At 43.9% G+C, this 25,261-nt stretch overlaps 1 protein-coding gene across 1 annotated transcript in view; it reads right to left on the reverse strand.

Annotated features, from left to right (window-relative positions):
- Positions 1–25,261, reverse strand: part of arhgap28 (Rho GTPase activating protein 28) — a 68,779-nt gene that overhangs the window by 38,899 nt on the left and 4,619 nt on the right. Inside the window, exons 5-8 of the mRNA XM_056299266.1 lie at positions 24,219–24,430; positions 18,171–18,279; positions 17,744–17,991; positions 3,158–3,323 (exon numbers count right to left, since the gene is read on the reverse strand). Coding sequence (XP_056155241.1) covers positions 3,158–3,323; positions 17,744–17,991; positions 18,171–18,279; positions 24,219–24,430 — 735 coding nt within the window. The remainder of the gene's footprint in view (positions 1–3,157; positions 3,324–17,743; positions 17,992–18,170; positions 18,280–24,218; positions 24,431–25,261) is intronic.

Here is a 25,261-nt window from a genome sequence, read left to right on the forward strand (position 1 = left end):
AAATATCGATATGAGATATCAATGTGAAAATCAATATGAAATATCGATATGAAAAGGAACCCCAAATACAGCTCTGTATGTACGGCAGATGTTTTTATGAGAAGCCTTATAATTGCCTCATTTTGTGCATTTGTTCTGTTACAAAAGCAGTCATTCTTACTTTTGTTTAATATTTTAATCAAACTTTTAATTTTACAAAAACAAATGAACAAAACACTGCAAACAAATCCACAGAACAGAACCAGAACAGAAACAGAACCAAGCTCACTAACCAAACAGTATGAATGTCCTCAGTGCAGGTTGGCATTGAGAGAAATCAGACACCTCAGCTTGGATGGGCTGATGAGATTTCTCCTTCCTGTGAGTATCTGCCCTGTTTTTGAGAAGATTCTCTCGGAAGGAACAGACGTTGCCACAATACACAGTCTCCCCTCCATCACCTTCACCAGGCGTGGGAAGACTGAGGCCTTGGCCTGCCACCAGCTCAGTGGGTCTTCTGCTCGTTGGACGAGGGGCTCCTCAAGATAAGATCTCATCTCCATTACAGCATCAGCTGTAGGATTTCTCCTTGCAGCATCTCCTGTAGCTCTTTCATCAAAGAGCCTCCACACACCAGCAGAAGTTTGTGGCTCCTGCTCCACTTGGCCCTCTAACGGTGGAGCTGGCTGGCTGCTAGGGGTGCATTTTGCTGCTGCTACACTTGTTCTCTGAAGTGCCTCGTCAGCAGCTCTGTTGTCACTGAATGCAAGCTTTTTAAACCTAGGATCCAGTAATGTGGTTTCTGAGAGGACAGTGTTGAACTCCATACGCAGAACTGTTCGGTCCGCAGTTGCCCACTGGGGACCGGGGTTCGCGCCCCGGTCTCGTCAGATCCGACTATGGCCGGACTCGATGAAGCAGCAATCATTGGCAGCGCTGTCTTCGGGAGGCGGGCGGAGTCGGCTTGTGTTCGTCACGTGAATGCGTCTCTGTGTGTGGGGAAAAAGCAGTGGTTTGGCCTGGATACACCTCGTCACAGAAGTGGGGAGGCGACTCCTTCGAGACTGCCGGCTGGAGAGATGCAGTTGGCGAACGCATGCAGTATGAGGGTGGGTGTTTGAATTAAAATAGGGATCGATTGGCCCCTAAATTGGGAGAAAAAAGGGAAAAATCAGGAATAAAATGTAAAAAAAAAGAAGAAATGTTCGGTCCATGGCTGAACAAAGAGCCGCAACCAATTCCTTTACTTTCTGCACGGTTACTGTCCGTTGGTGTTGGGCTGTCACCCGCTGCACACCTTTGCAAAGCAGGAGCATTTTGGAGGCTGTGGCATAGCTGAAGGAGAGAAAACAGCAACTTTTAAATTTAGGCCTTTTTTAATTATGTGGCATATTGCTTTCTTCAATTTAGTTTTGTCTATTATATGTGTTGTTTCTGCAATGTATAATAGTGACTGAATAGTAGTAGAGAAAAAACAATTGTCCAAGGTACCTGTCTGCACTTACCTCCACAGTCACCTCCTCAAATGGTTGCAGGAAGGTGCAGACCTCTTTCACCAGCTCCCATTCCTCTTGACTCAACGTATCAACAGATGCGTTGATGAGGGCCAGGGTGGAGATGATGGCATCTTTTGTTTCAAGAATGCGTTTCAACATATAAAATGTTGAGTTCCACCTAGTGGCACACTCTTGTTTGGGCCTCAGTTCAGGCAGCTCCATCTGGCGCTGTGTGGACTTCAACCCCTCCGCAGCTACTGTGCTTTAGCTACAAGCCTTTACCTTGTCCACGGTTGTTTTCACCACCTTCAGGGCATCTCTAATCATCGGGTTTAATGTATGTGCCAGACATGGGTGGTGGGTCCACTTCAGAATTTTTATGGCTTTGGGGATGTTTGCAGCATTATCACTCACACAGCATACCACTTTGTCCTCTACTTGCCACTCTTAAGAGCTCCTCTGCCAAGTTTTCTGCAGTGTGTCTGTCGGTGAACTCAAAGCAGTCCAGCAAGCAAGATGTCATCTTGTAATTTTCAATAAAGTGGCAAGTGACAGACATGAAAGAGCAGGTGGTTCTGGAGGTCCAGCAGTCAGTTGTCAGGCAAACTGATGGAGCTTTTGTCACTCTTTCTTGCCATAATGCACGTTCTGTGTCATATAGTTTTGGGATCGTTGTTTGGGACAGTGTTTTTCTACTGGGTAGTGTATGTGGGATTTAAGGCTTTCACAAAACTTTCAAAACCTTTGTCCTCCACAATGGAAAAGGGCTGGAAATCAGTGGCAATCATTTTAGCCATCTCCTCATCAACACTGTGCTGTTTGGCTGGAGTCATCTGTTGTGGTATAAACTGACTTAGTTTGCTTTGAGTTGCAGTAGGAGGGGTTATACTTGCATTTGTGGGGACGGCAGTAGATGCTGCAGCAGTTGTTGGTGGTTTGGGACCAGACACACCAGGGTCAGTAGACGTTGAGCCAGCTTGCCCTCTCCTCCAACTGCACTGTGGGATGGACAGTTCTGATGTGTCTGTGCAGGTTTGTGGTGGAACCTGCTCTTAATGTTATTTTCATTTTACAGTGAAGGCACTGTGCTCTGCTATTCCCAATATCTATAAACTGCAGCCAGATGCTGCTTCGTTTACCGGTGTCACTCATATTTACGTGTTTTCACGACGCGACGCACTCGCACTCTCCTCCTCACCGCTGTCTGCTGTCTCACTCAGTCACTGACTGAGGGGACAGACGTCTGTCCTCTCTGCTTTCACATAATGGTATGATCCTATATCCTCACATGTGATTGGCTGCATGGCCACCATGCTGCCAATCAAAACAAAGTTCTGCCGTGAGCAGAGCTGAGCCACTGAGAGTGAGAGCTGAGCAGCGAAAGGAAGAAAAGTGGGGAGCCGGCTCTCACTCCATGGGAGTTGGCTCTTCTGATTCACTACAAAGCATCGGCTCTTAGAGCCACATCTTGTGCAGATGACACATCACTACCGCACAGCTGACACGGCTGTGGCGCCTTCCCGAGATGCTTTGTGCAACCCTCAATGATGCCTTGACACCGCAGTGTCCGTCTGAGGCAGAATAGTGCTGAACCCTGACAGCCCTGGCCCAGTTTAATCCCTGGATGCTTACTCATCTGTCAGAGACAGACAGACAGACAGAGAGGGAGGTGTAGCACTGACCTCGGGGTTTGGTGCGGTGGGGGCGGCGGTGTCTGATGTGGATGCCCAGTGTGCGGTAGAAGGTGCCGAGTTCAATCAGAGAGATGTGTCCAACTTTAGTCATGTCAGCTGGAGACAAATCCTCCATACGTGTCAGACCCTGCTGTGGACACACCAGCTGGAAGGACTACACACACACAGACACACACACACATACAAACACACACACACAAACATTGAAACAAACACAGAGAAGACAGTGTGTTATACAGTGAACAGTGTACTGCTACTGCAGCAGACACCAACGGTTACCAGTGGTTACTAGGGACCTCCCTCTATTGGCAGCATCAACAAGTAGAGATGTTAGCATGACCTCTTCCCTGTGTAAATGCTGCAGCAACCAGCAGTACTGTTAACACTTCCCTGTGTGCATGACATGACATGACATGACATTACAGTCATTTAGCCGACCCTTTTATCCAAAGCGACTTACAATAAGTGCATCATTTAACGTAGGAAATCAGGAGAACAACTAGTCATCAGAGGTCATAAGTGCATCTAAACAAGCATCTAAGAGCAAAACCAGTGCTACAGTAAAAGTGCAAGAAAGATTTTTTTTTTTGAATGAGTGAATACAATAAGTGCTAAGAACAAGTAACAGGGTAGTAGTTCTTAAAGAGGTGAGTTTTCCACCTGCGCCGAAAGATGGGCAGCGACTCCACTGTCCTGACATCAGTGGGGAGTTCATTCCACCACTGTGGGGCCAGGACAGAACCGAGCCGGGACCGGGTCGATCGGCAGCAGGGGCCTCTGAGCGACGGGGCAACCAGGCGTCCTGAGGCAGCAGAACGAAGTGGTCGGGTGGGGATGTAGGGCTTGACCATGGCCTGGAGATAGGAAGGAGCTGTTCCTTTCACTGCCCTGTAGGCTAGCACCAGAGTCTTAAACTGGATGCGAGCAGCTACTGGGAGCCAGTGTAGGGACATGAGAAGGGGACTCATGTGGGAGAACGTGGGGTGGTTGAACACCAGACGAGCTACAGCTTTCTGAACAAGCTCCAGAGGTCTGATGGCTGACGCCGGTGCGCCAGCAAGCAGGGAGTTGCTGTAGTCCAGCCGGGAGATGACCAGAGCCTGGATGAGCACCTGTGCCATCTTGTCGGTGAGGAATGGGAGGATCCTCCGGATGTTATAGAGGATAAATCTGCAGGAGCGAGCAACCGATGCAGAGTTTGCAGCAAACGATAGTTGGTCATCCAGGATCACACCCAGACTCCTCACAGTCTGAGTTGGCATCACCACGGTGTTGTCAATGGTGTTGGCCAGGTCTCGGTGTGGGCAACCTTTCCCCAGGAGGAACATCAGCTTTGTCTTGTCCAGATTGAGCTTCAGGTGGTGTGTCGCCATCCACTCCGAGATGTCAGTCAAGCACGCAACAATGCGTGTCTCTACTTGTGTGTCAGAGGGAGGGAAAGACAAGATCAGCTGGGTGTCATCGGCATAACAATGGTAAGAGAAGTCGAGCGAGCGAATAACAGAACCCAGGGACGTCGTGTACAGGGAGAAAAGGAGAGGACCCAGAACCGAACCTTGTGGAACGCCTGTAGTCAGTCTGCGAGGCTCCGACACAGATCCCCTCCATGTCACCTGGTAGGAGCGACCCGTCGGGTAGGTTGAAATTATTAAGAGTGCAGAGCCTGTGACACCCAGCCCCTCGAGGGTAGAGAGGAGGATCTGGTGGTTCACTGTGTCAAACGCAGCTGACAGGTCCAGGAGTATCAGGACAGAGAAGAGAGAGTTTACTCTCGCAGAGTGCAGCAATTCTGTCACTGCAAGGTGTAAACACTGCAGCAACCAGTAGTACTGTTAACACTTCCCTGTGTAAACACTGCAGCAACCAGTAGTACTGTTAACACTTCCCTGTGTAAACACTGCAGCAACCAGTAGTACTATTAACACTTCCTCGTGTAAACACTGCAGCAACCAGTAGTACTGTTAACACTTCCTCGTGTAAGCACTGCAGCAACCAGTAGTCTGTTAACACTTCCTCGTGTAAGCAGTGCAGCAACCAGTAGTACTGTTAACACTTCCTCGTGTAAGCCGTGCAGCAACCAGTAGTCTGTTAACACTTCCTCATGTAAGCAGTGCAGCAACCAGTAGTACTGTTAACACTTCCACGTGTAAACACTGCAGCAACCAGTAGTACTGTTAACACTTCCTCGTGTAAGCAGTGCAGCAACCAGTACTACTGTTAACACTTCCTTGTGTAAACACTGCAGCAACCAGTAGTACTGTTAACACTTCCTTGTGTAAACACTACAGCAACCAGTAGTCTGTTAACACTTCCTCGTGTAAGCAGTGCAGCAACCAGTAGTACTGTTAACACTTCCTCGTGTAAACACTGCAGCAACCATTAGTACTGTTAACACTTCCTCGTGTAAGCACTGCAGCAACCAGTAATACTGTTAACACTTCCTCGTGTAAACACTGCAGCAACCAGTAGTACTGTTAACACTTGCTCGTGTAAGCACTGCAGCAACCAGTAGTACTGTTAACACTCCCTCGTGTAAGCACTGCAGCAACCAGTAGTACTGTTAACACTTCCTCGTGTAAGCACTGCAGCAACCAGTAGTACTGTTAACACTTCCTCGTGTAAGCACTGCAGCAACCAGTAGTACTATTCAGACTTCCCTGTGTAAACACTGCAGCAACCAGTAGTACTGTTAAGACTTCCTCGTGTAAACATTGCATGAACCGGTAGTACTGTTAACATCTCCATGCGACCAGGGTGTCCCACTAGTAGTAGTTGTAGTAGTACTAGTTGTAGCAGCAGTACCTGTATTTTTTTTATATAAAGTGTCATTAAAAACTGCTAAGTCCAGCTCCTGCCATTCTCCTCTGCCCAGACACTGAAGCCTGCTTCTCCTCTGCCCAAACACTGGAGCCTTCTTCTCCTCTGCCCAGACACTGAAGCCTGCTTCTCCTCTGCCCAGACACTGAAGCCTGCTTCTCCTCTGCCCAAACACTGGAGCCTTCTTCTCCTCTGCCCAGACACTGGAGCCTTCTTCTCCTCTGCCCAGACACTGAAGCCTGCTTCTCCTCTGCCCAGACACTGGAGCCTGCTTCTCATTTGCCCAGACACTGGAGCCTTCTTCTCCTCTGCCCAAACACTGGAGCCTTCTTCTCCTCTGCCCAGACACTGAAGCCTGCTTCTCATTTGCCCAGACACTGGAGCCTGCTTCTCATTTGCCCAGACACTGGAGCCTTCTTCTCCTCTGCCCAAACACTGGAGCCTTCTTCTCCTCTGCCCAAACACTGGAGCCTTCTTCTCCTCTGCCCAGACACTGGAGCCTGCTTCTCATTTGCCCAGACACTGATCTCATCTCTTCGTTTGCCCCTCGCTTCAGTCACATGTTAAGAATAACATTTAAAACTTGTATACTTCAGTTTCCACGCCACCCTGACAGCAGGATCAGCGGTTTGGATAATGAATGATGGATCCTTCAGTTTTGGGCTTCCAGCTTGGTGTGATCCGACACTGTGAGCTCGATAACTGCTGTTGATTCTCCTCTTGTATCTCTCCTCTTCTGTACTCTGCTCTAACCTCTTCATTTGTCCTGCTGGGGACACCTTGCTCTGTGCTGAGCTCACTTATCAAACAGTGTCTTTTAAACTGTAACTGTTGTACCCTTTGACCTGGGAAGAGTAGTCGCTGCTGAGGCTGTGACTATTCTTCCTGGGGTCAAACACTGACTTTTAAACTGTAACTGTTGTACTGTTTGACCTGGGAAGAGTAGTTGCTTCTGAGGCAGTGACTATTCTTCCTGGGGTCAAACACTGACTTTTAAACTGTAACTGTTGTACCCTTTGACCTGGGAAGAGTAGTCGCTTCTGAGGCTGTGACTATTCTTCCTGGGGTCAAACACTGACTTTTAAACTGTAACTGTTGTGCCCTTTGACCTGGGAAGAGTAGTCGCTTCTGAGGCTGTGACTATTCTTCCTGGGGTCAAACACTGACTTTTAAACTGTAACTGTTGTACTGTTTGACCTGGGAAGAGTAGTCGCTGCTGAGGCTGTGACTACTCTTCCTGGGGTCAAACACTGACTTTTAAACTGTAACTGTTGTACCCTTTGACCTGGGAAGAGTAGTCGCTTCTGAGGCAGTGACTATTCTTCCTGGGGTCAAACACTGACTTTTAAACTGTAACTGTTGTACTGTTTGACCTGGGAAGAGTAGTCGCTGCTGAGGCTGTGACTACTCTTCCTGGGGTCAAACACTGACTTTTAAACTGTAACTGTTGTACCCTTTGACCTGGGAAGAGTAGTCGCTTCTGAGGCAGTGACTATTCTTCCTGGGGTCAAACACTGACTTTTAAACTGTAACTGTTGTACTGTTTGACCTGGGAAGAGTAGTCGCTGCTGAGGCAGTGACCATTCTTCCTGGGGTCAAACACTGATTTTTAAACTGTAACTGTTGTACCCTTTGACCTGGGAAGAGTAGTCGCTTCTGAGGCTGTGACTATTCTTCCTGGGGTCAAACACTGACTTTTAAACTGTAACTGTTGTACTGTTTGACCTGGGAAGAGTAGTTGCTTCTGAGGCAGTGACTATTCTTCCTGGGGTCAAACACTGACTTTTAAACTGTAACTGTTGTACCCTTTGACCTGGGAAGAGTAGTCGCTTCTGAGGCTGTGACTATTCTTCCTTGGGTCAAACACTGACTTTTAAACTGTAACTGTTGTACTGTTTGACCTGGGAAGAGTAGTTGCTTCTGAGGCAGTGACTATTCTTCCTGGGGTCAAACACTGACTGTTAAACTGTGACTGTTGTACCCTTTGACCTGGGAAGAGTAGTCGCTTCTGAGGCTGTGACTATTCTTCCTGGGGTCAAACACTGACTTTTAAACTGTAACTGTTGTACCCTTTGACCTTGGAAGAGTAGTCGCTTCTGAGGCTGTGACTATTCTTCCTGGGGTCAAACACTGACTTTTAAACTGTAACTGTTGTACTGTTTGACCTGGGAAGAGTAGTTGCTTCTGAGGCAGTGACTATTCTTCCTGCGGTCAAACACTGACTTTTAAACTGTAACTGTTGTACCCTTTGACCTGGGAAGATTAGTCGCTTCTGAGGCTGTGACTATTCTTCCTGGGGTCAAACACTGACTTTTAAACTGTAACTGTTGTACTGTTTGACCTGGGAAGAGTAGTTGCTTCTGAGGCAGTAACTATTCTTCCTGGGGTCAAACACTGACTTTTAAACTGTAACTGTTGTACTGTTTGACCTGAGAAGAGTAGTCGCTGCTGAGGCTGTGACTACTCTTCCTGGGGTCAAACACTGACTTTTAAACTGTAACTGTTGTACCCTTTGACCTGGGAAGAGTAGTTGCTTCTGAGGCTGTGACTATTCTTCCTGGGGTCAAACACTGACTTTTAAACTGTAACTGTTGTACTGTTTGACCTGGGAAGAGTAGTTGCTTCTGAGGCTGTGACTATTCTTCCTGGGGTCAAACACTGACTTTTAAACTGTAACTGTTGTACTGTTTGACCTGGGAAGAGTAGTCGCTTCTGAGGCTGTGACTATTCTTCCTGGGGTCAAACACTGACTTTTAAACTGTAACTGTTGTACCCTTTGACCTGGGAAGAGTAGTCGCTTCTGAGGCTGTGACTATTCTTCCTGGGGTCAAACACTGACTTTTAAACTGTAACTGTTGTACTGTTTGACCTGGGAAGAGTAGTCGCTGCTGAGGCTGTGACTACTCTTCCTGGGGTCAAACACTGACTTTTAAACTGTAACTGTTGTACCCTTTGACCTGGGAAGAGTAGTCGCTTCTGAGGCAGTGACTATTCTTCCTGGGGTCAAACACTGACTTTTAAACTGTAACTGTTGTACTGTTTGACCTGGGAAGAGTAGTTGCTTCTGAGGCAGTAACTATTCTTCCTGGGGTCAAACACTGACTTTTAAACTGTAACTGTTGTACTGTTTGACCTGAGAAGAGTAGTCGCTGCTGAGGCTGTGACTACTCTTCCTGGGGTCAAACACTGACTTTTAAACTGTAACTGTTGTACCCTTTGACCTGGGAAGAGTAGTTGCTTCTGAGGCTGTGACTATTCTTCCTGGGGTCAAACACTGACTTTTAAACTGTAACTGTTGTACTGTTTGACCTGGGAAGAGTAGTTGCTTCTGAGGCAGTAACTATTCTTCCTGGGGTCAAACACTGACTTTTAAACTGTAACTGTTGTACTGTTTGACCTGAGAAGAGTAGTCGCTTCTGAGGCTGTGACTATTCTTCCTGGGGTCAAACACTGACTTTTAAACTGTAACTGTTGTACCCTTTGACCTGGGAAGAGTAGTCGCTTCTGAGGCTGTGACTATTCTTCCTGGGGTCAAACACTGACTTTTAAACTGTAACTGTTGTACTGTTTGACCTGGGAAGAGTAGTCGCTGCTGAGGCTGTGACTACTCTTCCTGGGGTCAAACACTGACTTTTAAACTGTAACTGTTGTACCCTTTGACCTGGGAAGAGTAGTCGCTTCTGAGGCAGTGACTATTCTTCCTGGGGTCAAACACTGACTTTTAAACTGTAACTGTTGTACCCTTTGACCTGGGAAGAGTAGTCGCTTCTGAGGCAGTGGACTAATGGGGTCTGAAATAAATAAATGAGATTATTGCTACACTCGCTAGATTTCTTTCTCAAAGGACTCGTTTAAGAAATCTAGTGTCCAAGGTGGTGTAGTGGTCTAAGCATCAGCTTTGTGTCGATGCAGTGCCCACTGGGGACCGGGGTTCGCGCCCTGGTCTCGTCAGATCCGACTATTGCCGGACTCGATGAAGCAGCACTAATTGGCAACGCCGTCTCCAGGAGGGGGGTGGAATCGGCTTGTGTCCGTTACATGAATGCGTCTCTGGGCGTGTGGGGGGGGGAAACAGTGGTTCGGCCTGGAGTCGCCTTGTCACGAGAGTGGCGAGGCGACTCCTTCGAGACTGCCGGCCGGAGAGATGCAGTTGGCGAACGCATGCAGTACGAGGGTGGGTGTTTCAATTAAAATAGGGATCGATTGGCCACTAAATTGGGAGGAAAAGGGAAAAATCAGAAATAAATTTAAAAAAAGAAAAAAGAAAGAAATCTAGTGGGTAGACTTCCTTCCCTAGTGTGTTTACTGGTCTGTGTACTAGTCTGTTTACTGGTGTTTCCTGGTCTGTTTACTGGTGTTTACTGGTCTGTTTCCTGGTCTGTTTACTGGTGTTTACTAGTCTGTTTATTAGTCCATTTACTAGTCTGTTTACAAGCTTCAGCAGGGGCTCAGCCCTGTGGGCTAGCTCTGCAGGACATTAGCTATGGCTTAATGTTGGCTTAAACCAGTGTTTCTCAAACTGTTTCTGTCATGGCCCCGCTTGCAGGAAGAAACATTTGCATTTCCCGTCACAACAAAATGGAGACAACATGCGGTTTGAATAATAGATAACTTGACGTGACGTAACGTGCTGCTGTACAGCAAATAGACTTTTGATGAGACAGCCTTATTTGTCTGTTTTGTTTTGTTAATACACTCCCTTTTACAGGCATTCAGCAAGGACACAACACATTTACACCAATGTCCAAAAACAATCTTTATCCTAACCTGCTGCTTTACCACATGTTATTTTATCTGTAAGCTGAATTAAAACAGCATCTTTTATTGTTTTGAACACAACAAGCTGTTTAACCTGCTGCTTTACCACATGTTATTTTATCTGTAAGCTGAATTAAAACAGCATCTTTTATTGTTTTGAACACAACAAGCTGGTTAACCTGCTGCTTTACCACATGTTATTTTATCTGTAAGCTGAATTAAACAGCATCTTTTATTGTTTTGAACACAACAAGCTGGTTAACCTGCTGCTTTACCACATGTTATTTTATCTGTAAGCTGAATTAAAACAGCAGCTTTTATTGTTTTGAACACAACAAGCTGGTTAACCTGCTGCTTTATCACATGTTATTTTATCTGTAAGCTGAATTAAAACAGCAGCTTTTATTGTTTTGAACACAACAAGCTGGTTAACCTGCTACTTTATCGCATGTTATTTTATCTGTAAGCTGAATTAAAACAGCATCTTTTATTGTTTTGAACACAACAAGCTGGTTAACCTGCTGCTTTACCACATGTTATTTTATCTGTAAGCTGAATTAAACAGCATCTTTTATTGTTTTGAACACAACAAGCTGGTTAACCTGCTGCTTTAGCACATGTTATTTTATCTGTAAGCTGAATTAAAACAGTATCTTTTATTGTTTTGAACACAACAAGCTGGTTAACCTGCTACTTTACTACATGTTATTTTATCTGTGAGCTGAATTAAAACAGCAGCTTTTATTGTTTTGAACACAGCAAGCTGGTTAACCTGCTGCTTTACCACATGTTATTTTATCTGTAAGCTGAATTAAAACAGCATCTTTTATTGTTTTGAACACAACAAGCTGGTTAACCTGCTACTTTATCGCATGTTATTTTATCTGTAAGCTGAATTAAAACAGCAGCTTTTATTGTTTTGAACACAGCAAGCTGGTTAACCTGCTACTTTACCACATGTTATTTTATCTGTAAGCTGAATTAAAACAGCATCTTTTATTGTTTTGAACACAACAAGCTGGTTAACCTGCTACTTTACCACATGTTATTTTATCTGTAAGCTGTATTAAAACAGCATCTTTTATTGTTTTGAACACAGCAAGCTGGTTAACCTGCTGCTTTACCACATGTTATTTTATCTGTAAGCTGAATTAAAACAGCATCTTTTATTGTTTTGAACACAACAAGCTGGTTAACCTGCTGCTGCTTTACCACATGTTATTTTATCTGTAAGCTGAATTAAAACAGCATCTTTTATTGTTTTGAACACAACAAGCTGGTTAACCTGCTACCTTACCTCATGTTATTTTATCTGTAAGCTGAATTAAAACAGCATCTTTTATTGTTTTGAACACAACAAGCTGGTTAACCTGCTACTTTACCACGTTATTTTATCTGTAAGCTGAATTAAAACAGCATCTTTTATTGTTTTGAACACAGCAAGCTGGTTAACCTGCTGCTTTACCACGTTATTTTATCTGTAAGCTGAATTGTTCTGCCTGCGATGTTTATTTTGATGTAATACCTTTTTCAACCACTGGGTGTCTGCATGCTATTGTTTCGATGTGATTTAGCGCCACCTGCACAAGAAGAAGAATGAAACAGGAAGTGCAGATACAGTAGTGCCGTTGTTAAACGATCTCAGTCTGATACGCTGAATGAAAGTAGAAAAAGTTGTTGCATGTCTCAATCTTCGCTCATCATTCTGTTTAATGCCATCAGAAAGCAATGGCTGTAAGTCTAAATAATAGTGTACATCTTTGGTAACGTTTGTAGGTGTATATTGTGTAGTTTGAATATTTTATAGGGTAGTTTTGTTAGCTTAGGAAAGACGGGATCTATAAGCTAAACTATTGTGTGCTAGCTATTCATTGGGATGTGTTAGCTACATTATTGAGTTGCATTGTGTTAGCAATACTGGATATTACTATGATAGTTTTGCGTTAGCTACAGATATTAGGTAAATAGCTATATGTTAGCTGCAGAAATAGATGTTTTAGCTAGTTAGCCATAGAGATTTTATACAGTCTTACTGTAATTCAGGTTACTTTTGATAGTTAACGGTATATCTATATGCAGATATTTTACACCTATGTATATTTTTATATTTAGCGTAGGTGCTCAAAATTGTATTTTATTTTCTTCTCTACAGCTTCACCACATGTTATTTTATCTGTAAGCTGAATTAAAACAGCAGCTTTTATTGTTTTGAACACAACAAGCTGGTTAACCTGCTGCTTTACCACATGTTATTTTATCTGTAAGCTGAATTAAAACAACATCTTTTATTGTTTTGAACACAACAAGCTGGTTAACCTGCTACTTTACCACATGTTATTTTATCTGTAAGCTGAATTAAAACAGCATCTTTTATTGTTTTGAACACAACAAGCTGTTTAACCTGCTGCTTTACCACATGTTATTTTATCTGTAAGCTGAATTAAAACAGCATCTTTTATTGTTTTGAACACAACAAGCTGGTTAACCTGCTGCTTTACCACATGTTATTTTATCTGTAAGCTGAATTAAAACAGCATCTTTTATTGTTTTGAACACAACAAGCTGGTTAACCTGCTGCTTTACCACATGTTATTTTATCTGTAAGCTGACTTAAAACAGCAGCTTTTATTGTTTTGAACACAGCAAGCTGGTTAACCTGCTGCTTTACCACATGTTATTTTATCTGTAAGCTGAATTAAAACAGCATCTTTTATTGTTTTGAACACAACAAGCTGGTTAACCTGCTACTTTACCACATGTTATTTTATCTGTAAGCTGTATTAAAACAGCATCTTTTATTGTTTTGAACACAGCAAGCTGGTTAACCTGCTGCTTTACCACATGTTATTTTATCTGTAAGCTGAATTAAAACAGCATCTTTTATTGTTTTGAACACAACAAGCTGGTTAACCTGCTGCTGCTTTACCACATGTTATTTTATCTGTAAGCTGAATTAAAACAGCATCTTTTATTGTTTTGAACACAACAAGCTGGTTAACCTGCTACCTTACCTCATGTTATTTTATCTGTAAGCTGAATTAAAACAGCATCTTTTATTGTTTTGAACACAACAAGCTGGTTAACCTGCTACTTTACCACGTTATTTTATCTGTAAGCTGAATTAAAACAGCATCTTTTATTGTTTTGAACACAGCAAGCTGGTTAACCTGCTGCTTTACTACATGTTATTTTATCTGTGAGCTGAATTAAAACAGCAGCTTTTATTGTTTTGAACACAGCAAGCTGGTTAACCTGCTGCTTTACCACATGTTATTTTATCTGTAAGCTGAATTAAAACAGCATCTTTTATTGTTTTGAACACAACAAGCTGGTTAACCTGCTACTTTATCGCATGTTATTTTATCTGTAAGCTGAATTAAAACAGCAGCTTTTATTGTTTTGAACACAGCAAGCTGGTTAACCTGCTACTTTACCACATGTTATTTTATCTGTAAGCTGAATTAAAACAGCATCTTTTATTGTTTTGAACACAACAAGCTGGTTAACCTGCTACTTTACCACATGTTATTTTATCTGTAAGCTGTATTAAAACAGCATCTTTTATTGTTTTGAACACAGCAAGCTGGTTAACCTGCTGCTTTACCACATGTTATTTTATCTGTAAGCTGAATTAAAACAGCATCTTTTATTGTTTTGAACACAACAAGCTGGTTAACCTGCTGCTGCTTTACCACATGTTATTTTATCTGTAAGCTGAATTAAAACAGCATCTTTTATTGTTTTGAACACAACAAGCTGGTTAACCTGCTACCTTACCTCATGTTATTTTATCTGTAAGCTGAATTAAAACAGCATCTTTTATTGTTTTGAACACAACAAGCTGGTTAACCTGCTACTTTACCACGTTATTTTATCTGTAAGCTGAATTAAAACAGCATCTTTTATTGTTTTGAACACAGCAAGCTGGTTAACCTGCTGCTTTACCACGTTATTTTATCTGTAAGCTGAATTGTTCTGCCTGCGATGTTTATTTTGATGTAATACCATTTTCAACCACTGGGTGTCTGCATGCTATTGTTTCGATGTGATTTAGCGCCACCTGCACAAGAAGAAGAATGAAACAGGAAGTGCAGATACAGTAGTGCCGTTGTTAAACGATCTCAGTCTGATACGCTGAATGAAAGTAGAAAAAGTTGTTGCATGTCTCAATCTTCGCTCATCATTCTGTTTAATGCCATCAGAAAGCAATGGCTGTAAGTCTAAATAATAGTGTACATCTTTGGTAACGTTTGTAGGTGTATATTGTGTAGTTTGAATATTTTATAGGGTAGTTTTGTTAGCTTAGGAAAGACGGGATCTATAAGCTAAACTATTGTGTGCTAGCTATTCATTGGGATGTGTTAGCTACATTATTGAGTTGCATTGTGTTAGCAATACTGGATATTACTATGATAGTTTTGCGTTAGCTACAGATATTAGGTAAATAGCTATATGTTAGCTGCAGAAATAGATGTTTTAGCTAGTTAGCCATAGAGATTTTATACAGTCTTACTGTAATTCAGGTTACTTTTGATAGTTAACGGTATATCTATATGCAGATATTTTACACCTATGTATATTTTTATATTTAGCGTAGGTGCTCAAAATTGTATTTTATTTTCTTCTCTACAGCTTCACCACATGTTATTTTATCTGTAAGCTGAATTAAAACAGCAGCTTTTATTGTTTTGAACACAACAAGCTGGTTAACCTGCTGCTTTACCACATGTTATTTTATCTGTAAGCTGAATTAAAACAACATCTTTTATTGTTTTGAACACAACAAGCTGGTTAACCTGCTACTTTACCACATGTTATTTTATCTGTAAGCTGAATTAAAACAGCATCTTTTATTGTTTTGAACACAACAAGCTGTTTAACCTGCTGCTTTACCACATGTTATTTTATCTGTAAGCTGAATTAAAACAGCATCTTTTATTGTTTTGAACACAACAAGCTGGTTAACCTGCTGCTTTACCACATGTTATTTTATCTGTAAGCTGAATTAAAACAGCATCTTTTATTGTTTTGAACACAACAAGCTGGTTAACCTGCTGCTTTACCACATGTTATTTTATCTGTAAGCTGACTTAAAACAGCAGCTTTTATTGTTTTGAACACAGCAAGCTGGTTAACCTGCTGCATTACCACATGTTATTTTATCTGTAAGCTGAATTAAAACAGCATCTTTTATTGTTTTGAACACAACAAGCTGGTTAACCTGCTACTTTACCACATGTTATTTTATCTGTAAGCTGTATTAAAACAGCATCTTTTATTGTTTTGAACACAGCAAGCTGGTTAACCTGCTGCTTTACCACATGTTATTTTATCTGTAAGCTGAATTAAAACAGCATCTTTTATTGTTTTGAACACAACAAGCTGGTTAACCTGCTGCTGCTTTACCACATGTTATTTTATCTGTAAGCTGAATTAAAACAGCATCTTTTATTGTTTTGAACACAACAAGCTGGTTAACCTGCTACCTTACCTCATGTTATTTTATCTGTAAGCTGAATTAAAACAGCATCTTTTATTGTTTTGAACACAACAAGCTGGTTAACCTGCTACTTTACCACATTATTTTATCTGTAAGCTGAATTAAAACAGCATCTTTTATTGTTTTGAACACAGCAAGCTGGTTAACCTGCTGCTTTACCACGTTATTTTATCTGTAAGCTGAATTGTTCTGCCTGCGATGTTTATTTTGATGTAATACCATTTTCAACCACTGGGTGTCTGCATGCTATTGTTTCGATGTGATTTAGCGCCACCTGCACAAGAAGAAGAATGAAACAGGAAGTGCAGATACAGTAGTGCCGTTGTTAAACGATCTCAGTCTGATACGCTGAATGAAAGTAGAAAAAGTTGTTGCATGTCTCAATCTTCGCTCATCATTCTGTTTAATGCCATCAGAAAGCAATGGCTGTAAGTCTAAATAATAGTGTACATCTTTGGTAACGTTTGTAGGTGTATATTGTGTAGTTTGAATATTTTATAGGGTAGTTTTGTTAGCTTAGGAAAGACGGGATCTATAAGCTAAACTATTGTGTGCTAGCTATTCATTGGGATGTGTTAGCTACATTATTGAGTTGCATTGTGTTAGCAATACTGGATATTACTATGATAGTTTTGCGTTAGCTACAGATATTAGGTAAATAGCTATATGTTAGCTGCAGAAATAGATGTTTTAGCTAGTTAGCCATAGAGATTTTATACAGTCTTACTGTAATTCAGGTTACTTTTGATAGTTAACGGTATATCTATATGCAGATATTTTACACCTATGTATATTTTTATATTTAGCGTAGGTGCTCAAAATTGTATTTTATTTTCTTCTCTACAGCTTCACCACATGTTATTTTATCTGTAAGCTGAATTAAAACAGCAGCTTTTATTGTTTTGAACACAACAAGCTGGTTAACCTGCTGCTTTACCACATGTTATTTTATCTGTAAGCTGAATTAAAACAACATCTTTTATTGTTTTGAACACAACAAGCTGGTTAACCTGCTACTTTACCACATGTTATTTTATCTGTAAGCTGAATTAAAACAGCATCTTTTATTGTTTTGAACACAACAAGCTGTTTAACCTGCTGCTTTACCACATGTTATTTTATCTGTAAGCTGAATTAAAACAGCATCTTTTATTGTTTTGAACACAACAAGCTGGTTAACCTGCTGCTTTACCACATGTTATTTTATCTGTAAGCTGAATTAAAACAGCATCTTTTATTGTTTTGAACACAACAAGCTGGTTAACCTGCTGCTTTACCACATGTTATTTTATCTGTAAGCTGACTTAAAACAGCAGCTTTTATTGTTTTGAACACAGCAAGCTGGTTAACCTGCTGCTTTACCACATGTTATTTTATCTGTAAGCTGAAATAAAACAGCATCTTTTATTATTTTGAACACAACAAGCTGGTTTGACACTTAACTTGTTTGGTTGATTATTATTGTGACTTTTAAAAAAACATGCAGCCATCAAACTCACAGACAGGTCGTGGTCATCACCATGGAGATGTTGACAGTCCTGACAAGCTCCACCTCTTCCATGTTCCGCCACCCCCTCTGAGTATGGAGCGTCCCTCAGCAGCCAATCAGCTCGTCTGGGTGAGTGTGCAGTCGAGTGTGTGTCTGTCTGGGCATCTGTTTCTTGCAGCTTGTATGTGTGTGTTGGTGGTTGTCCATGTTCAGATTCGTTATCTTCAAGTGGTGTGAAAATGGGGAAGGTTGGTCGTACTGGAGTCATGCACACACACACAAACATACACAAACATACACACACACAAACACACACACACACCAACACACACACATACAAACACACACACATACGGTCAGCAAGTGTTGGCCAAAGCATCAGATCAGCACTAACAAGAACTACACAACATGAATAACATGCCATGTGATGGCCAGACCTCTAGTCTTGGTCCGGCGGAGGGGCTTAGTGGTACTGTGGAGTCTGACAGGAGGACACTCTTGGTTACATGGTGTGGAAGAGGCGCCGCTGTCCAGTCCCCCAGCAGCCTGGAGAAACCACAAACCAGGTCTTGATGCTGCTCAGTAATCCATGCAAGAACACTACAGAAGGTTGAACCAGCTCATCTGGACACCACGTTTACTGACTGCAGGTACCCCACCCTTATAAACAATACGGTGTCTCCACCCTTATAAACAATACGGTGTCCCCACCCTTATAAATAATACGGTGTGTAAATGACCCATATCATTTTGTCTAGTATTTTTTATTATTATTGATTTGTATGGTACTCATTATTGATTTGTATTTGGTGCATAAAGTACAGTCCTGATTGATATTAACAGCGAATTACACTTCCTTTTGTTATGTGACCTTTATTTTGAAAAACTCTGGTCTCCCATGATGCTGTGCGCTGCTGCGAGAAAACGGCAGAACAAAATTGAAAGTTGGACACGATGGTCATGTTCGCTATGCAAAGAACGAATTCACAACTTATAATTCATTGATCATCATCATTTATTTAGCACCTAGCTGGAAGGCGAACAGGTATGAGTGCCGATTGACTGTTTGATTCGAATTTCGTTATGTTTTATTTGCAATGTGTTCTTTGTGATTTGGAGATCGCTAATGATAAGCTAATGCTAGCTAGTGCTATGCACCCCGTGCTGGTGGCTAGCTATGGGGGAAACGTGGTTGCACATATAATTGAATGATTGATTTATGTATATGCTTTCAGCTCTTATGCTGGTTCTATGGTGTGTCTACGGTGTGACTAGTAAATGCTGCAATAAATGGTCTGACACCGCACCATGGACCCATCACTCGTTATTGGAGTGCGTCGTCTGAATAAAGTCCGGCTGGAATGCTACAATCGGTGTCTCTACCCTTATAAACAATACGGTGTCCCCACCCTTATAAACAATACAGTGTCTCCCCCCTTATAAACAATACGGTGTCCCCACCCTTATAAACAATACGGTGTCTCCACCCTTATAAATAATACGGTGTCTCCACCCTTATAAACAATACGGTGTCTCCACCCTTATAAACAATACGGTGTCCCCCCGCTTATAAACAATACGGTGTCTCCACCCTTATAAACAATACAGTGTCTCCACCCTTATAAACAATACGGTGTCCCCACCCTTATAAACACGGTGTCTCCACCCTTATAAACAATACGGTGTCTCCACCCTTATAAACAATACGGTGTCCCCCCACTTATAAACAATACGGTGTCTCTACCCTTATAAACAATACGGTGTCCCCACCCTTATAAACAATACAGTGTCTCCCCCCTTATAAACAATACGGTGTCCCCACCCTTATAAACAATACGGTGTCTCCACCCTTATAAACAATACGGTGTCTCCACCCTTATAAACAATACGGTGTCTCCACCCTTATAAACAATACGGTGTCCCCCCGCTTATAAACAATACGGTGTCCCCACCCTTATAAACACGGTGTCTCCACCCTTATAAACAATACGGTGTCTCCACCCTTATAAACAATACGGTGTCCCCCCACTTATAAACAATACGGTGTCTCCACCCTTATAAACAATACGGTGTCTCCACCCTTATAAACAATACGGTGTCCCCCCGCTTATAAACAATACGGTGTCTCCACCCTTATAAACAATACAGTGTCTCCACCCTTATAAACAATACGGTGTCCCCACCCTTATAAACACGGTGTCTCCACCCTTATAAACAATACGGTTTCTCCACCCTTATAAACAATACGGTGTCCCCCCACTTATAAACAATACGGTGTCTCCACCCTTATAAACAATACGGTGTCCCCACCCTTATAAACAATACGGTGTCCCCCCACTTATAAACAATACGGTGTCTCCACCCTTATAAACAATACGGTGTCCCCACCCTTATAAACAATACGGTGTCTCCACCCTTATAAACAATACGGTGTCTCCACCCTTATAAACAATACGGTGTCTCCACCCTTATAAACAATACGGTGTCCCCCCGCTTATAAACAATACGGTGTCTCCACCCTTATAAACAATACAGTGTCTCCACCCTTATAAACAATACGGTGTCCCCACCCTTATAAACACGGTGTCTCCACCCTTATAAACAATACGGTGTCTCCACCCTTATAAACAATACGGTGTCCCCCCACTTATAAACAATACGGTGTCTCCACCCTTATAAACAATACGGTGTCCCCACCCTTATAAACAATACGGTGTCCCCCCACTTATAAACAATACGGTGTCTCCACCCTTATAAACAATACGGTGTCCCCACCCTTATAAACAGTACGGTGGGGGTGGACTCCTGCAGTCAGGTGAGACTGAGGAGGTGGTGAAACATGTGTCCAGGTGAGCTGGTTCACCCTCTGTGATGTTACCTGGCTGGGTTACTGAGCATCAAGGCAAGTCTCAAGCGAATAACACGTCCATCACAAACATGCACACACGTCCACACCTTGAAGATATCTGTGGACTGTTCTTGTTTTTCAGTGTGTGTGTGTGTGTGTGTGTGTGTGTGTGTGTGTGAGTCTGTCTGTCTCAGTGTGTGTGTGTGAGTGTTTGAGTGCGTGTGTGTGTGTGTGTGTGAGTGTGTGAGATTGTGTCACCATGGTGAAGATGTCCTGCAGGTGTGTTGCTGCTTGTGTGTGTCTTGTCCTCAGTGTGTGCGTGTGTGTGTGTGTGTGTGAGTGTGTGAGATTGTGTCACCATGGTGAAGATGTCCTGCAGGTGTGTTGCTGCTTGTGTGTGTCTTGTCCTCAGTGTGTGCGTGTGTGTGTGTGTGTGTGAGTGTATGTGATTGTGAGTATGAGTATGAGTGTGTGAGATTGTGTCACTGTGGTGAAGATGTCCCGGATGTGTGTTGCTGCTTGTGTGTGTCTTGTCCTCAGTGTGTGCGTGTGTGTGTGTGAGAGAGAGTGTATGTGATTGTGAGTATGAGTATGAGTGTGTGAGATTGTGTCACTGTGGTGAAGATGTCCCGGATGTGTGTAGCTGCTTGTGTGTGTCTTCTCCTCAGTGTGTGTGTGTGTGTGTGTGAGTGTGTATGAGTGTGTGTGAGTGTGCTACACTCCGGCAACAATGGCAAGCATCCAGGAGAGAGGTGCAGTCAAAATTGCGTGCCCTGCAGAATGAGTGGTGGATATCGAAGGCAAATGAAATACAATCCCATGCCGATAGAAATGATATGCACAACTTTTATGATGCAGTGAAAACCATCTACGGCCCAAGAAACTGCTCTGTCTCCCCCCTGAAGTCTGATGATGGTACCACCCTCATAAAGGACCAGAAACTCATCACAAAAAGATGGGCAGAACATTTTGAGACTCTTTTGAACCAGCCCTCCCCAACAGACCCCTCGATCTTGGATGAACTACCTGTCCGCCCCACCATCCAAGACCTTGACCTTCCACCAACCTTTGAAGAGGTTCATTGTGCAGTTAGGTCGCTGACAAATAACAAGACCCCTGGCCCTGACAGTATCCCTGCAGAGGTTTTTAAACAGGGAGGCTACCTCTGCACCCGTGCACTTTTCCTGTTCATCTCACACGTATGGAAGAACAAAACTGTCCCTCAGCAGTGGAGGGATGCTAACATCATCTCCATATATAAAGGCAAAGGAGACAAGTCCCTCTGTGGCAACAGCCGTGGCATTTCACTACTGGCTGTTGCTGGAAAAGTCCTGGCCAAACTCATGTTACACAGGCTGGTAAAACACATCTCAGAGGAGCTGTTGCCTGAGTCACAGTGTGGGTTCAGGAGGGATAGGAGTACTGTGGACATGGTGTTCACAGCACGGCAACTCCAAGAGAAGTGCAGGGAGCAACACCAGGACCTCTTCATAGCCTTCATCGACCTGTCAAAGGCTTTCCACACAGTCAGCAGGGACATCCTATGGAACATCCTCCTGAAGTTTGGCTGTCCACGAAAGTTTGTCAACATCCTTCAAAGATTTCACGTGGGGATGATGGCACGTGTGACCATTGGAGGCCAGGAATCTGAGCCCTTCAGGGTGTGCACCGGGGTACGTCAGGGGTGCATCCTTGCTCCAGTTCTTTTTAACATCTTCCTCCTGTGTGTGACATTGCTGCTCCACAAGGAAATCAGGAAGGACAGTGGGGTTACTGTGGACTTCAGACTAGATGGAAACCTATTTAACATTCGTAGGCTCCAAGCGGTCACAAAAATGACATCGGAGCACATCATCGAGTTACAGTACGCAGATGACTGTGCAGTTGTGGCCCACACACCCGAGGCACTACAAGCTACCCTTGCAGCTGCTACAAGGGCGTATGGTAGGCTGGGGCTCTCTATAAATGTGACAAAGACTGAAGTAGTATGCCAGTGGGCATCTACTCCTCCATCTCATTCACCAACCTTCAACATCTCCGACAAACCACTTGCAACAGTGGAATCCTTCAAATACCTGGGCAGCTTCCTCTCTGACGACTGCAGCATCGACAGGGAGATGCAAAACCGGATTAAACAAGCGTCATCCTCTTTTGGCAGACTTAGGAGAAGGGTCTTTCAAAACAAAGACCTCAACCTCCACACCAAAATATCTGTCTACTTGGCAGTTGTCATCACGACTCTCCTCTACAGCTGTGAGGCGTGGACCCTGTACAGCCACCACCTCAGGATGCTTGAGGCCTTCCACATCAGATGCCTACAATGCATCCTGAGGAGAACCTGGCGTGACCGAGTGCCCCATACTGAAATACTCCGCAAGACCAACTGCATCAGCAGGGAGGCTACCGTCACCCAGCACCAACTTCGATGGCTCGGTCACGTCATCAGGATGCCAAAGGAGCGCTTACCGCGTAAAGTGCTGTATGGCCAGCTACATCTTGGCCGCCGCTTGGCAGGGGGCCAGAAAAAACGGTACAAAGACCAGCTGAAGACCATCATAAAGAAGTGCGGCCTGAACCCGAGCCAGCTGGAAGACACTGCCGCCCAACGCTCCATCTGGCGGCAGCTTTGTCAACAAGGGGTGCAAAACCTCGAGAAGGACCGCGGTGATCGACGGACCAGAAGACGTCTGAAGAGACATGAAGCCAGTACCACACCTACACCCCCAGTCAGTGATTTCACCTGTTCTGTCTGTGGCAGACATTGTGGATCGCGGATTGGGCTTTACAGCCATAAGAAGACTCACAAGTGACAGAGCAGGATTGTCATCATCGGACACGACGGACAACCTAAAGCAAGCAAGTGTGTGAGTGTGTGTGAGTGTGTGAGTGTGTGTGTGAGTGTGAGTGTGAGATTCTGTCACCGTGGTGAAGATGTCCCGCAGGTGTGTTGCTGCTTGTGTGTGTCTTGTCCTCAGTGTGTGTGTGTGTGTATGTATGTGAGTGTGTGTGTGTGTGTGTGTGTGTGATTGTGTATGTGAGTGTGAGTATGAGTATGAGTGTGTGAGATTGTGTCACTGTGGTGAAGATGTCCCGGATGTGTGTAGCTGCTTGTGTGTGTCTTCTCCTCAGTGTGTGTGTGAGTGTGTATGTGAGTGTGTGTGAGTGTGTGTGTGTGTGAGTGTGTGAGATTCTGTCACCGTGGTGAAGATGTCCCGCAGGTGTGTTGCTGCTTGTGTGTGTCTTGTCCTCAGTGTGTGTGTGAGTGTGTGTGTGTATGTATGTGAGTGTGTGTGTGTGTGTGATTGTGTATGTGAGTGTGAGTATGAGTATGAGTATGAGTGTGTGAGATTGTGTCACTGTGGTGAAGATGTCCCAGATGTGTGTAGCTGCTTGTGTGTGTCTTCTCCTCAGTGTGTGTGTGTGTGTGTGTGTGTGTGAGTGAGTGTGTGTGTGTGTGTGTGAGTGTGTATGTGAGTGTGAGTATGAGTGTGTGAGATTGTGTCACCGTGGTGAAGATGTCCCGGACGTGTGTAGCTGCTTGTGTGTGTCTTCTCCTCAGTGAGTGTGAGTGTGTGTGTGAGTGTGTGTGTGTGAGTGTGTGTGTGAGTGTGAGTGTGAGTGTGTGAGATTGTGTCACCGTGGCGAAGATGTCCCGGACGTGTGTAGCTGCTTGTGTGTGTCTTCTCCTCAGTGTGTGGTGGTAGTTGTCCAGCCTCTGCTTCACCGTGGCAACCTGTTGTCTCGTCAGGGTGGACAGCAGGGCTTCTGCTGGCCCCTCCCCCGAGGAACACCCCGTCACCAGCGAGGATAACCCCGCCTCTGCCAGCCACGCCTCCTCCAGCTCCGCCTCTGAAAGGAGACAGGCAAGTACCCAGGGTTTCCGTGGCGTCATAGTTGCCATGGAAATGGATAAAGGTGTCATCAGTGGATCACGGCATGACAGTCCTGTTAAGGCTGTTGTGTGATTCTTGCCATCAAGTGTCAGTCCACATCATGTGTAAGCTGACACAAAGAAACACAACTAAATGCCAGTTACAGCCCCGCCCCCGGAGAGCGGGGGAAGCACTCTGAAGAACCATGGGTAACCATAGCAACAGCTCGTATCGCACTTTTCCTCATGTTCCAAAGTGCTCTGCAAGAGAAATAAAACAAGACAAGGTACAAACTTCAATAGGAGGCGTCCGGGGGACGTGGCGGTCTATTCCGTTGCCTACCAACACGGGGATCACTGGTTCGAATCCCTGTGTTACCTCCGGCTTGGTCGGGTGTCCCTACAGACACAATTGGCCGTGTCTGCAGGTAGGAAGCAGGATGTGGGTATGTGTCCTGGTCGCTGCACTAGCGCCTCCTCTGGTTAGTCAGGGCACCTGTTGAGGGGGGGGGGAGAACTGGGGAGAATAGTGTGACCCTCCCACGCGCTACATCCCCCTGGTGAAACTCTTGTCAGGTGAAAAGAAGCGGCTGGTGACTAATTGGGTAATTGGCTGGATATAACTGGGAAGAGAAAGGGTGGGGGGGACAATCCAAAACAAACAAAAAAAAGAACAAAAAAGAAAAGTGAGTAAGAGCAAAGGATTGTGGTAAACGCCCTGCTCCGCGGGCTCGTGTGGGGACAGGACCAGAAGCGCAAACACTTTCCCCTTGTACTTCAAAAGCTAAAAATATCATACTTGTTGGTCA

Source organism: Lampris incognitus, chromosome 19, assembly GCF_029633865.1.
Source record: "Lampris incognitus isolate fLamInc1 chromosome 19, fLamInc1.hap2, whole genome shotgun sequence".
Lineage (NCBI taxonomy): Eukaryota > Metazoa > Chordata > Actinopteri > Lampriformes > Lampridae > Lampris > Lampris incognitus.